This window comes from Megalops cyprinoides, chromosome 22 (assembly GCF_013368585.1).
Source record: "Megalops cyprinoides isolate fMegCyp1 chromosome 22, fMegCyp1.pri, whole genome shotgun sequence".
In the NCBI taxonomy this organism is placed as follows: Eukaryota; Metazoa; Chordata; class Actinopteri; order Elopiformes; family Megalopidae; genus Megalops; species Megalops cyprinoides.
The window spans coordinates 11,536,840-11,550,502 of record NC_050604.1 but is presented as its reverse complement, the minus strand read 5'-3'; the positions used below and the strand labels follow the sequence as shown (position 1 = coordinate 11,550,502).

The following is a 13,663-nucleotide window of genomic DNA, read 5'->3' as shown; positions in this document are numbered from 1 at the left end:
AGAGGAATTAACCCCCTTTTGGCGGGAAGACTAAGGATATATTTAAAAGGAGACGGTAGGCATGCTCAAACTGGGGTGTACCAAATATATATTTTCCTCAAACAGAAATTTTCCCTACACATTCAGTTGGAATGCTTGTTAAGTTCAGGAACATGTTGTCTTCTCTGCAAAAAAAAAAAAAAAAAAAGCTCTTGCATACTTTGCACCTTGGGAAAACTGTATGTACACAGTATCAGCATAGGAGCTGAACAGGAAAGCTGTTTGGAAAGATGATGTTTAACAGTGTACTGTTGTTACAGCACTGGCTAAACTTTCAACATGCGCCAACTTAGCCTGCAGTTGGACATACTGTCAGTTTCTACAGAGATTATATTTTGAAAATGCACTTAAAATTCCAGTAGACATAGGCTCGCCTTATACTCTTTCTATGGCACAAAAAAAAGTAAGGCACTGCAGCATGGCGTGATTCTGTCGCTGGCACACAATCCTTTTCCCAAAGCCAGTTTGCCAGAGCACAGCAGACCCTTACAGAACACAACCCAGAAAGTGTCGATCACCGTGATGTAAACTGAACCAAAGGCATCGTGCTTGAGCTGAGCTGGGTCCTAGAGCTGACCCTGATACACTGAATGTATATACTTTTGGAACAACAACAACAGAACTCCCTGTGGTTTTCAGATATAGGGCAGTTTAACAGAATGGTCTGTTTCACTGCTGTACACAGTAATAACTCCAACACTGCTGATTGTACTCTGAATGCATTGGCACCGGCTGATTTGTATGTCTTTGGCTATGTATTATATTTTGGCGGGAGCAGACAGCTTGTTCCTGCCCCGTCTATTTGACCAGCAGCTGGGCAGGTGGGTCTCTGAGGTCACCCTCCACTGGGGAGGGCTAGATCTTCCAGAAGATCTTTTTCCTGTACAGCACGTAGGCGATGACCACCCACATGGACGTGGCCACCAGGTTCTGGGTGAGGTGCTCGGCGTGAGACTGGCTGTTGTGCATTCTCCACCGGAAGGGGAAATACTCCTCGAAAACCTCATGCCCGACATAGACCAGGATGGAGTTCATTCCTGAAACCCAAAGTGCAATATTGATATATACCCATGAAAAAAGAACAGGTAGTATAGCAGAGTTCTTGCAAGTTGCATAACTGCACATTTATTTGCCTACACTCCTATCTAGGGTGCAACCCTTACATTATACACAGTATCTGCCCCATATGGTACTCGAACCTGCTACCTCAATTCAGTTCTCTAACCATTACTTCCCCACGATGCCTTCACACAAGAGCACCCCTTTCCAAACTGTAAAATGGCTTCCATTTTCTATATACACAATGACCATAACAAATACTCTAGTATAATGCAAGCCCTTCTTACCAGGGTAAAAGAAAGGAGCACCAGACCACCACCTCTTCACATCCACTGAGTAGTATATGAGGACTAACACCACAAAGGCAAAGCAGCTGAGTGTGGTCACATAGGACAGAGACCTGAAGGAAAGCAAAGAAACAGGGAAATTCCATTATAGGGCCTGAAGTATAAACCAACTGAGGGGTGAAAACAGCAGCGAATAAGGATACTAAATAATACAGCACAAAAATGCAGCTACTACTGTAAGACTATGATAGTGTGTGTGAAGGGGAAACATGAGGGCAAGAGCTTTGCTGGGCATACCAAGAATGCACAAAATCAAAGGTTCTTACATGATCCATTGATACCAATCATGGACCCTCCAGCCTGGGATGCCTATCAACTACGTGTGACCTGTACCTCAGATACGAGCATCAAGTTTAGCAGGTACCCAGCTGAAGATGTAGCATGAGACTCTTATGGAGGCAGCTTTCAGCTTTCTACCAGTGCAATGTGTTGGAGGAAAGCATAGTGGAATCTTGGTAAAGTGCAAATTAATGTGGCTCTTACCCTCCAGCTTTGTCTGCGAAGGAATGGTAAGGTCAACAGCGTTCACCTGTGCCTTCTTTCCATGGCACGTCATGCAATGCATTTACTCATTTACTTAATGTAAAAAGAGGTAGATGCCAACTTTACCATAGATTCTTATTAATAGGTATGACTCCTTCTTCTCTCGAGCACTTGGTCAGAATGGCGGACAAGATTCCCTGTGTTAAAAAGAAGCCAGTGGAAGACTGCCTTATCTAGATACTGCAGTTTACATTGGTTACACAGAAGTAATGAATGTGTTAATGAGATTATTTTCTGTTGATATTATTAGCATTTGAGAATGAACACAAAACCAGACAGTAAAATTGGAAAACATGAGGGATAATATAGAAAAAAACACACACTCTTACCAATGCAAAACCCCACATGAGAAATCTGGTCATTATTTTTGAGTGAAGGTCTTTGTAGTGCAAAATAATCTTTCCAGCCTGTAAACAGATTGTACAAATAAGATGTTCAAAGCATTCCCCCACTGGCCTTTTCAGACAGTTAACTCGATTTATTAGGAGTGATTGAAGCATTGAAACATGCAGACTAAAGTTTACATTGGGTCAGTACTGTTTAGAGTACAACCCTCAAACACAGAGAGAGAGAGAGAAATGAAAATGTAAAGCAACAGCATGTATACACAGACTCAGTAATGCCATGAAGAACTCACCTGTAGCCCTAAGAAAGCCATCACTATTGAATTGATACTGCCTAGCACCCCCTCAGGGTCATAAGGTAATCTTGACTGGTAGATGACCTTAAAGAAAGAACAAAAGTTCATGTGGTATTTGAACATACTGAAAGAGTGTTAGATCAGGAAAGACTGATTCTGCTCCCTGCTAATATTTAATGACAGCGAGAACAAATAGAGGTAGTCGAGATAGCTGCTGCAATTGTGCACACTCATATAGGTCAGAGGACCTGGCCATCAGAGTCTTCACATATCCAGTAATCTCTAAAGAATGATCCAACAGATGCTTTCTCTGTGCCATTTTCAGACGTTAATTCATTAAAGTTGATAGAAAGAGGTAACTGCTAACTGAAAAGACCAAGCTGAAAAGCATGAGTACAATGATGGGGGAAAAAAAGAAAAAAGCTGGCCCATTATGGACATTGTATTAGTCATCGTGTTTCGCTTTTGTGGAAGGAGCATTCTGGGATACTGTGCAGCAGACATTCACGTTGACCATTCTGTCTCCACCCAGTGAGCACATAATGCTCCCGTGGAATGTCTTTAAAGTGATACTCAACCAAAAATTCAAAATTCATTATAACCTTTTGCCTAGATACTTTTTTTTTGTGATGTTTTTCGGGTTGCTAAATTGTTTTTGCAAATGAATGGTTGTGCATGGAGAAATGACCCCAAACAAATCATTTGTTTTAATTCTGCTGATTCCTGAGCAGTCTACCAGTCCACTTTTCTTGCAAGATTATTTCCTCACAAATCCACATGTCAACTATCTGTATGCATATTCACATTTTTTCCCCAACTTCATGGAGGTACGAAATTTCCACTCCAACATCATTGCATCATTGCCACGCCCATCTGTCACACTGGGGACTTCAATTCGGACCAAGTCCTTCCCAATAGACAGTCAGTCATTTGCAGCCATTAAGTGGTACCCAACAGAGTCATGGACTGGAGAACAAAAAATAAAGAATCTAAAAACTCCCCCACCCCTCAAGATTTACTACACTCAGGTGAGATAACATTAGTGAATTTTGAATTTTTGGCAGAAAAACACCTTTGACACTGTTCTACAGCAATGCTGACAGGGTCCTATATGCTTGTTTCCAATGTCTGACAGTCTACATGTGACTACACTCATGGTTTACCTACCCGTGAAGATGGGTTCTGGTAGACATGGTTCTCTCCTAAGAGCCAGCGGTCAATGTATCCAGCTGCTCCCCCCGTGCAGTTTGGGTACTGTCCAAAGTCTCCTATTCCCCCTGGTCCCAAGTAGCCACTGAAGAGAGAGAAAGACATAGCGAATGAGGACAAAAGGCAAACTTAAGCACTCTAGATAGCTCTAGATAACAAACAGGGTCTGTATTAACATCTCCATCAGAAAAATAAGTCTTATCAAAGCTTGAGAGCAATTGATGGGAACCATGTTCCAATAACTTCTAAAACGTCTTACAGATCTGGCCAAGATGGCAGCATTGCCATATTTAAACATCTTTCAAAGTCAATGCATATCAAAAAAAAAAAAAAACAGTAAGTACATAAGTCATACAAATAAAAGATCACGGTCTTACATTCCTTCAAAGATTTGAATTCCAGTTTTTGTCACTCGTCATTGAAGTCTACATCTATGATTTGTCCATCTGGGATCCTCAGCTAACATCACTTTCAAAGCCCTATACTGTAAAGGTCCCTGGGTATATATTGGTTACAGTTTGTCTGCAGATGCAAAAAGTTGAGAGAGGTGCAAGTGCCTCTAGACACGGCTGCTAAGCATATATTGCAATGACACAATGCAAACACTGCCTGACAAAAGGCCTTTTCATCACATGGTCACATGGTCCCCTCTTCGGGGTGAACGACACTCACGTTGGGCAGTCAGGGACAGGAAGCAGGAAGGTGAGACAGAGCCACAGTGTTTCCATGGCGATGACACAGAGCCACGCAAGCCAGTACAGCTTGATATCACGCACTGAGTACCACCAGACCTCCTGGAAAAAAAAAGACAGAAAGACCACTGCAGATTACACAGGCATTGCTTACTGGATATATGTTAGAAGGGTCAGTTTAATAAATGTGAACCATGTTTATATTTTTTGCCTTGTAACTAAAATCAGTGCCAAATACAATATGAAGTACTTACCTTAGGTTGAGGTAGCAACCAAGGAACTCAGCAACTACTGTGTCATCGTAGAATTCCATAAAATCTTTAATATGAAGATAACAATAATGGGCCAAGCACTCACTGTGGGGATGTTGTCCAGTCTGTTCCTGGCCACCAGAAGTTCCAAAGCAGCCACAGCCAGATAAGTGAAGGCCAGACGCTGCAGCACCCCAGGAATACGCAGGGTGTCCCAGGACACTGAGGAAAAAACACACACACACACACACACACACACACACACACCACGCATCACATACACGTGTGTACACGCACATACACACATACATTTAGTGCACAGTACCATAATGTTTGCAGACAGAAAGCCAGCATGATCAATCTCTATATATACCCTAACGTAAGGCAGCGTATTAAAAACATACAACTGGATCAGGTATTTCCTAACATACTGGTGACTACAGTGAGGATGAGTGCTGGGGCTGCAGTGGTATGGCGTGAGGTGCATGGCCGTGCTGTACTCACGGGGCCCCAGGCAGTAGTTGGGGTTGATGATCAGCACTCCGATGAGGAACAGCTGCAGGCTCCTCCACAGGACCTTCCCGAAGACACGGCAGCGGGGTACCCCTCTCCGCAGGGCCCCGCTCACCGACAGGGAGATGGAGGTCCCCATGATGAACACGAACCTACAGGAGAGCACGGCTCAGCTCAGCTCACCTCAGGGACACCACAGACCTGCCGCACCTGCTTAATCAGGTCCTGTCTGCACACTGCACCTGTGCCCTCTAGTACCCACCTGCCAAATAACTAATCAGCTAGCTAACAAGGTAGGAGAAGAAAGGGAAGGAGAAGAACTGAAACTACATCACTCAGCATTTATGATTTTCCACAATAATTCCCCTTTACAGCTTCAGACTGAATCTACTGTAAATTGCTTGCCTGAAATCGTGGAGGAAGATGTGCGGCATACTTCAAGCTGACAGAATTTTCAATTTGCATAATTGAAGTAGTCAGTCTTTTGAGAGTTTGAGAGTACTCTCTTTGTTTTCATAAACTCTTCACTTCTATTGAATGGAATGACTGAAGACAAATGTTTTTGTGTACTTGAAGCTAACTGACATCTTTTCGGAGCTCTGATCCAAGTACTGTTAGTGCTAAATCACCTTTAAGTGATTTTTTCTTTTTTTCTGCTTACCAGGGAAAGACCAAGTCGGCCACCGTCAGTCCTTTGAGAGGAAACAAAGGGACAGACATGTATGTTACAATAGCACTGCTCTAAAAATGATAGTCTCTCACGTGCTGAGAGAAACAAAGGCTTACCATTCCAGCTTTCATGCTTGAAGAACCAATACCTCCCACCACCGTAGTTCACAAAGACCATGATCACAAGTGAGAGGCTGTTGAGAAGAGTCAAAGCTTAAGTACCGAAAATGCAATACATTTGACCATACACAAAGCCATACATATTTCAATACAGAATGTCCAGACAATATTCACAATAATTCACAAATGAATATGAAACTTTCACTAAAATTTACAAAGCAGAACACTGGCAGTACATTCTTCAAGTGACAGAAAGGTACTTTAGAGGCGATTTTATTCCCATTAATATTCATGAGATGTTGTTTATTTAACAGTGCTTTGCATACTCCTGAAAACTCTCTCTAAAATGCTGTGTTAGCTTCCTGCTGTGTAAGTTCTTCCCAGCTCTGCGGTTTTGTACAAATTTACATTTTTCTGCTGTGTGGAATACTGCTATGCCTTCCGGGCAAAGCTGATTGCAAGAATGTTCCAAGAAGGTAAGATTTGTGATGGGTAAGCCCAAGAAGGTATTATTTTCCTGGGACAACTGACTGCTTTAAGAAAAACAATATAAAATACTACAACTAAAGTATATTAATGCACACAAAATGAGTTGGATCAAAACACATAGATGGGTATATGGACAATACACAGAAATCTTTGGGACAAGCTACAAGATGTTCTGGAAATGTATCTTTTTAACATATATACACACAATATGTACAATATATTAATCCCACTGTCTGTTTACTGAGTCTGACATGTATACTTGGAAAAGGAGCATCTGCCTGCTTGTGTATTGGGAGTCCCCTTCTACAGGGGTGGGGATATAGAAGCAAGGCAGAGCACGTACCCTCGGAAAGTGTCCAATGACCGTAGCCGGCTGTTGGTGGTGGTTGGGGGAATGGGCGAATCAGAGGAGGACGACTCTACAGTTCTGCTGGGACGCCCCAGCTCCTATGACAAAGACGGTAAAGCTGAGATGAGACTGGGGCACCAGGACAAGACAGGACTGCAGTGAAAATGAAGCAGCAGCACCACAGAGCACTGTCAAGCTTAAAGCTTCCAAGACATGTAGAGAGCAATGAGGGCAACATTATGCCTATTAATCTTTTAAGGTTCGTTCTACATCTACTTTCAGTCACAACTTGAGAAGGGAACACCTAGAGAAGCGAATCAGTTCTGCAGCCTCCTCGAGTAGCTGCTAGACTTGTCCACTCTCCTTCATGTCTCCTGTCTCTAATGCATCTATACTGCCCCTCAAGCCCAGCTCAGCACAATCTTTGGTATTTTCCCTCAGTCTACCGCTAAAGGGCAGACAGTGATATTGCAGTCTACCCATCACAGTGCAAGAAATGAGGAACCCAGTGACGTACTGAATTGATGAGTCTCTCCGTCTCCACGGAGTTTCCCAGCCGAAACAAAATGTTCCTCACAACGTCAAGCCTAGAAACAAAACAAAAACATGAAGCTGGTATTCTCTGTCATTTCCGAGGTCACCAGCTGCACTTCCATGAATTTAGCAACAGCTGGTCATTCTTGCTGCCTATTAAAGAATGCACCATATTCCATTAAATTCCACTATATGTCTACAGCATCACCCCTCACAACTTTTTGCTGTCTGTGCAGTCGTCCATGTTGGTGAGATTTGTGTGGTTTTTCTTGCCAGCTTCTACTCTCCCAGTATAACAAGTCCATCAGTAACCTCACAGACCAACCCACAAACATGCCCCCCAAATGATGTGGTGTGACCATGCTGTGGAAACACAATGCACCAGTCACGACTGTCATGGACAAATTGTCGCAGACAAACACTGATGCATTAAAATATCAGAAACAAGTTCTTCAAACCTCCTTAACATTTATGAGCAGTGGTGATTACACACAGAGGTTTTTCATAACATGTTCCAGATCCAGATTTTGTGTTTTAATCTTTTTAAAAGAGAAGATCATCCAGGAAAGAAAAAAGCACTATACCTCATTATGGTGCTTCCAACTGCAACCAGAATAAATAATCCAGCATACACCAGGAACGCAACCAGGATGGCTGCAGAGGATGGGAAACATAAGCTTCATAAACAACATAAACAACAATGCACTTTGACCTTAATTTTAAACAATGGATTTAAGCCACTTTTAAATTTTTGATGGGTTCTTATATGACAGCTTTTATTCATTTAACTCTCCTGAATTCATTTAACTAGCTGAATGCAAGCTTTGCAAGTGCTGACACTCTGCTGCATTTCTCAAAATGAAAGGACATGTATTATGATTAGCGATTCTAGGCCTTAGTGATTTTACAACAGATCTCAATTGCAAAGAAGACAAATGTTACAGTGGGGAAAATAGTTCATTTGAATGTTCTGCTGTTATAGGCTGTTGATGATGTCAGCTACAGAAAGTAGACAGGGACAGTGAGGACTGGGATAACATACAGAGTATAGAATATCTCTATAGACACTCACGCAGGTAGCTGTTAATCGGCTCCTTGTCCGTGACCATGGAGCAGTTCACCACTGAGGTGTCATTCAAATTCTTCACCCACAAGGAATAGTTCCCATGCTCTCCAAAGTGGAACTGAACTCTAAAAATAAATAAATAAATACAGAAGAATTACAGGAAGAAGAACTTGGCAGTGCAACAGGCCATTAATTTCATATGAAATGCTAACCAAACACTGTTATCCATGCTATGCTTCACATCATACCCATTTATACAGCTGGATATTCACTGACACAATTCAAGAGTACAGCAGCAGTGGCCCACCTAATAAGTGAACTTGCAGCCTTTGGGTTATAAGCCCTGCTCCTTAAGGCTACGCCACACTGTTGCCAGTTGGCAGGATAAGCTGTATTGTTCAAAAGGTAACAAAGGTAAACCTAACTTAAAAAAAAAAAGGCCAATGACTGTTCATGGTTTGAATTACAGAAAAGAAAAACCATAACCTCGGTTAAACTCTATTAGCCTGTGCTCTCTAGTCACAAGAAATTAAACAATGGGAAAGGGGATGAAGAAATCACAAAGGAGAGGCCTTGCCAATCACGTGATGCCCCACTAATTCCCTGCACCTCTAACACAGACACACAACAGGCTGGCCTTCCCAACCTAAAAGCTTAAAAGAAAGACAAAGTTTGCAGTTGTAAGCTGCCATGTCATAATCTACCCTCTGAAATACAATGTGCATTTAGCCCCAGAATTACAATTTTAAATGCATATTTAACAGTTACCAACAAATATACACATCTGGATGAAGTCAATAAGCTCTTGAGGGAAAGAAACAGGAGAGAGTGTGTTGACAGAAGCAGTCAGTCAGTGATTTTCACACAACCAATTTATAAATGCTTTGTCCATGGAATGCGTCCAGTGGAATTTCTGCTCTCCAAGAACTACCTCTGGTAGCATCTTAATCTCTCTGCAGGTGAGCCTTTCCACACACACTCACCTGCAGAGCTCCAGGTTGGTCAAGGTGCTGTTGAGCTGCAGGGTCATTGCGTGCTGAGTGTTGACGGTGAGGTCCATGGTGCTGGGAACACCAGGTCCTGGGCCTGCTGGCACCACGCCAAGGGGCTGGAACAGGCACTGTGCCACAGGGACATAGGTGTGTTACAGCTACTGGACAGTACCTCAGCTCGAATCACACATTGCTCAATGCAAGGCCATATACAATAGTTCACAAAGTCCATTGTTAAACTGGTGTCCAAATATTCGGGGCATTGAATGTATGTGCAAATGCTGGCACATAGGCTGTTAAATTAAAATGTGTCACGGGGAAGTGAACTATCATGTCAAATAGCATAAAGGGGAAATAAACCCGTGATTCTGAGTCCTTATGTTAATCTCTGCAAAACAGAGAGGGACTCTGAGAAAGTTGTACACTCTAGCCTTTTCCATCAGCTATATCTTGTTACCATTTTGAGGAAATTCATGCACAACAACTAGAAGTGAAATGGTTAGTTAATAAATCCATACACCAAAATGCAGCACACCCAGGGGGCCATGCCAAACTCTTAGCTGAATTTAATAAAGCAGTTTGCCCCACATAAATACTCACACACATTCCCCATGGCACTGCTACAATAGCCTCACAATTTCTTGGGTTACCAGCCTGAATAATCAAAGTGACTATAGTTCTGAAACCCAATTAAAGAGGATCCAAGCTAGAGCTATACAGAGACTTTCTCCACCATCCCAGGGCATCTCCTTTTACCTGATAGCAATGATCCGACAACCAAGACACGACCACCTCCGTCCGCAACTCATTGTTGATGGTCAGAGAGGCCTCGTCCATCTTGAGCTGTGCGGACTTACGGTGCGGGTGAGAAACTGGAGAAAAGACAGACACACAGCCCTGCTAAGCACACAGTCACTGTGCGTACTACACCGTTCTGTAACTCCCTTTTCGGCCGCCTTTCCAAGCGTCAGGTCCCCTTTCATAAGAAGCACTTCAAGGTGGGCCGCACACTTCCTAACATTCCAGAAACCTAAATGAGAGTTCTCTGCATTTCCTCCGTTGATTATCCATGTGTTTCTTCCAGTCTCGATGTTCCCAACGCGAGGACGAGTCTCTCAGATGGTCCAATTTAACCTGCTTTCCTTTCACGGTTAGTTAGGTACTTACTGCGAGGTCGATTTTCAGGTTCAGCGTCAGCTCTAGCAGGAGCTGAAGTCAGCTGCCTCCACTGCCGCCGAATCACAATAACACCTTTGTGCCATGTGAGCCAGGCTGGGGTTAGCGCACCGAGCACACAGCTGTCACATGTCTTAATCCTTCCACCAAAGAGGGTCACGTCTCACTTCCCTCTGCGTTATTACAAAGCCTTCGTTAGGAGGGAAGTTCAAACTGAGCAATAACTGACCACAGAAACGGCCTGCTCCTTGAAAGCCATCAGCGGCGTTATGACGTACCTAAATTATTAGTTAAATGTCAGTAATTCCGGGCTGGTCACGTTGGTGTGACTGACTTGCTAAAATAAATCAATTACACTTAGAGTCATGCTTAATTAACCCATGTGACACTGGACGCATATACGATATATACATATACATGTATTCGAAATACTGTTATTATTTATATTTTCTTTAAATGCTTTAGTAGAACTGGACATTAAAAGTTTCAAGGAGCCGGGCAAAATGTCCATCTATTATCAAAATAATGGAGTAGTTACAGGGAGGAGTTACCTTACATGGACTTCAGGTTATCGAACTAGTTTTGCTCCCAAAACTAAGCAATATATAGCTCCGGTTACAGACAACATAGAAACCGTAACGCTATCACCATTCAACACAGCAGGACAGACTACAAAACGTGCCAGTACTGTTAACACAGTCTGTGATATTAATGACACTGTACAATATTATCGAGCTAGCTGTGTGCTCCAATGCTTGCATGGTTGGGTACCACCTGAAATTAGTCAGCTAGCTAACAATTGTTTCAGTAGAATGCTTTCATACTTGCAGTAGTTTACTTGGCTAGCTAGCTAGTTAGTTAGCGGTTTTAGATTGCTAGCAATCGTTTCTATTTATGTAGGTGATAGCTAAGATGGTTTTTTTAAATAAAAAAAATAATTATTATTATTATTATTGTTATTGTTGTTATGAACTTGAACGCGATACTTTGTCATGGCTACACCTAGTTAGCTAGCTAGCTGCTAGTTATCTAGCAAACTATAACATTACTTACGAGGGATTTTGGCTGTGAGTGGTGCCACACAGACAGCCAGAAGTACTGCAATCACTGTTGTGAAAATCACAGTTTGCCTGCCTGATTGTATCATTTTCAAGTCTTCTCTCTCTCTCCCGCTTTTGGCACTAGCACCTTTCTGATTTTTATTTAGTTTTTCTTTTCCCATGACGAATACTTCCGACCCCTCCTTTCTGTTTTTGACATACGAGGGCGAGAGACGAGGGACAAAGTACAATCAAACAGCTAGGCAAGGTACACATTGCGAAAACTGTCAAGGTATAGCCTCCGGACTACCCATATGTGGTGTGGCTTTTAGAACATTAATTCCGTGATGCTTTCATTTAGAAACGTTTCGGGAAGTCTCATTTTATCGGTCTATATTACTCTGTCCAGATTATAACATATCCTAGCCAGCTTTCCCTCTGGATTATTATAATAACTATACTACCCATCTGGATTTCACAGCTTGGTCAAAAACAGTACCACTGTGGTAACAACCCGATTAATATCTGTTAGCCTATTGGTCAGAGTGACCAATTAATAGCTAGTTTTGGGCGCATTAGTGCGATTTTTTCATTGCCTGCAGTCCAGGCGGATTTAGCGGATCAAGTTACCACCCCCAGCAAGGGGTTAGGAAGGTTTTCCTACCGCTAGAATCAAGCGCCTTTGGGAAGAAGATGGAACTAGAGTAACGGTGAATGCAAAAGAAACTGAATGGCAATGTAAACCTAAGAAGTTATGAACCAACATCACAAAAAATGTAACGATACTATTGGTCAAAGGATTCAGGAACAGTCGTTGTAGTATTATAATGGTCATTTTGGTAATATTGACATATTGATGCAATATGCCTTTATTCAAGGAACACAGCGTATAAAATTTACATATTTTAATGGATTAAAATATAGGCAGTAAACACCTACATTAAATACTTATTTCACTCAGTGAAACAGAAATCCCATACATGATACATTGACAAAATGACAATTGAGCTCAAAATTTCTTACCGTACACTTCCATATAAATGCCTTACAAATTCCGGCATTTGTATTACCGCCAAGCTAGATGGCGATAAGATTTACGTCAGGCATGTGGGTCTCCCTCTATGTAAAACACACTCTCTGTTCTCTTGTTTGGATGACTGTGTGTGCCAGTCATGTGTTTGATGACGCAGAAACACCGCCCACCCTGGCCACGTGGGCGTACAGGAAAAGCGCGGACAGTTGTCAGCGCTTGCATAATAGTCATACAAGTCAAATGACAGTTGATTGTGGGCGACAGTGAACCTAGTACTGTGCAAAATTTGTCCCACATTGACCAAAATTCCCGTTGGACTACCTCAGTGGGATATGACCACGATGTTTATCTGTCACTTTACAAGCCCTATCGCATGCGCTCACACGGTTGCGCGGCTGCGCATTAAGCACGTCTGTTAACGGCGGTTTTCTGCTGCACATTGGAGAAATAAGTCTAAAATAATATGGCACATATTACACGAATGAAATGCACACGTACGGTATTGCATTGCATACTGTGAGCAATAGACCAAATGACATTTATATTACATGATATGTGCATGCAACATGCAGGTTGACAAATTACTGAGCATCCGTTGTCATTGAATATACACATCTTTACTTTGGAAAGACTTAAAACGTATATGACTGCATATATTCGTACACTTGAACTGCATGGACATTTGGTTCTTTTTCGGTGATCAGTGACTCCAGTTCTGATACTATGTACCTAATTTACTATTTTGCTGGCAAAAATCTGTTTATACAAACATTTATGTATATATAGCTTCTTTTAAACAAAAAATATAAATTGTTACTTCTTTACGAACTATTTAGCTTAAAATATTTATGGAATTGTCACAATGTAATTTACTTTTTATTATACTTTCCAAATTTTTACTC

General features: G+C 42.0%; 1 protein-coding gene across 1 annotated transcript; it reads right to left on the bottom strand.

The window, feature by feature from the left end:
- Positions 1 to 168: 168 nt before the first annotated feature.
- Positions 169 to 12,834, bottom strand: hgsnat (heparan-alpha-glucosaminide N-acetyltransferase). Its single transcript, XM_036517414.1, has 18 exons — positions 12,752 to 12,834; positions 10,269 to 10,384; positions 9,504 to 9,640; positions 8,527 to 8,645; positions 8,039 to 8,108; positions 7,438 to 7,507; positions 6,915 to 7,018; positions 6,080 to 6,156; positions 5,955 to 5,985; positions 5,285 to 5,445; positions 4,887 to 5,002; positions 4,510 to 4,631; positions 3,796 to 3,922; positions 2,626 to 2,712; positions 2,318 to 2,395; positions 2,055 to 2,125; positions 1,386 to 1,498; positions 169 to 1,076 (listed from the first exon to the last, which is right to left on the bottom strand). The coding sequence occupies exons 1-18, from the start codon at positions 12,762 to 12,764 to the stop codon at positions 895 to 897; spliced, it is 1,794 nt and encodes a 597-aa protein (XP_036373307.1). The 5' UTR covers positions 12,765 to 12,834; the 3' UTR covers positions 169 to 894.
- Positions 12,835 to 13,663: the final 829 nt, after the last annotated feature.

What these genes read in the sequence shown, in the direction of transcription:
- hgsnat (XM_036517414.1), bottom strand. An exon ending in TCATTGGACACTTTCCGAGG is followed by an intron (nt 6,157 to 6,914) that starts GTACGTGCTCTG and finishes TCTTCTCAACAG; the next exon opens with CCTCTCACTTGTGATCATGG. An exon ending in TGCTCCTTTCTTTTACCCTG is followed by an intron (nt 1,077 to 1,385) that starts GTAAGAAGGGCT and finishes TTTGGGTTTCAG; the next exon opens with GAATGAACTCCATCCTGGTC.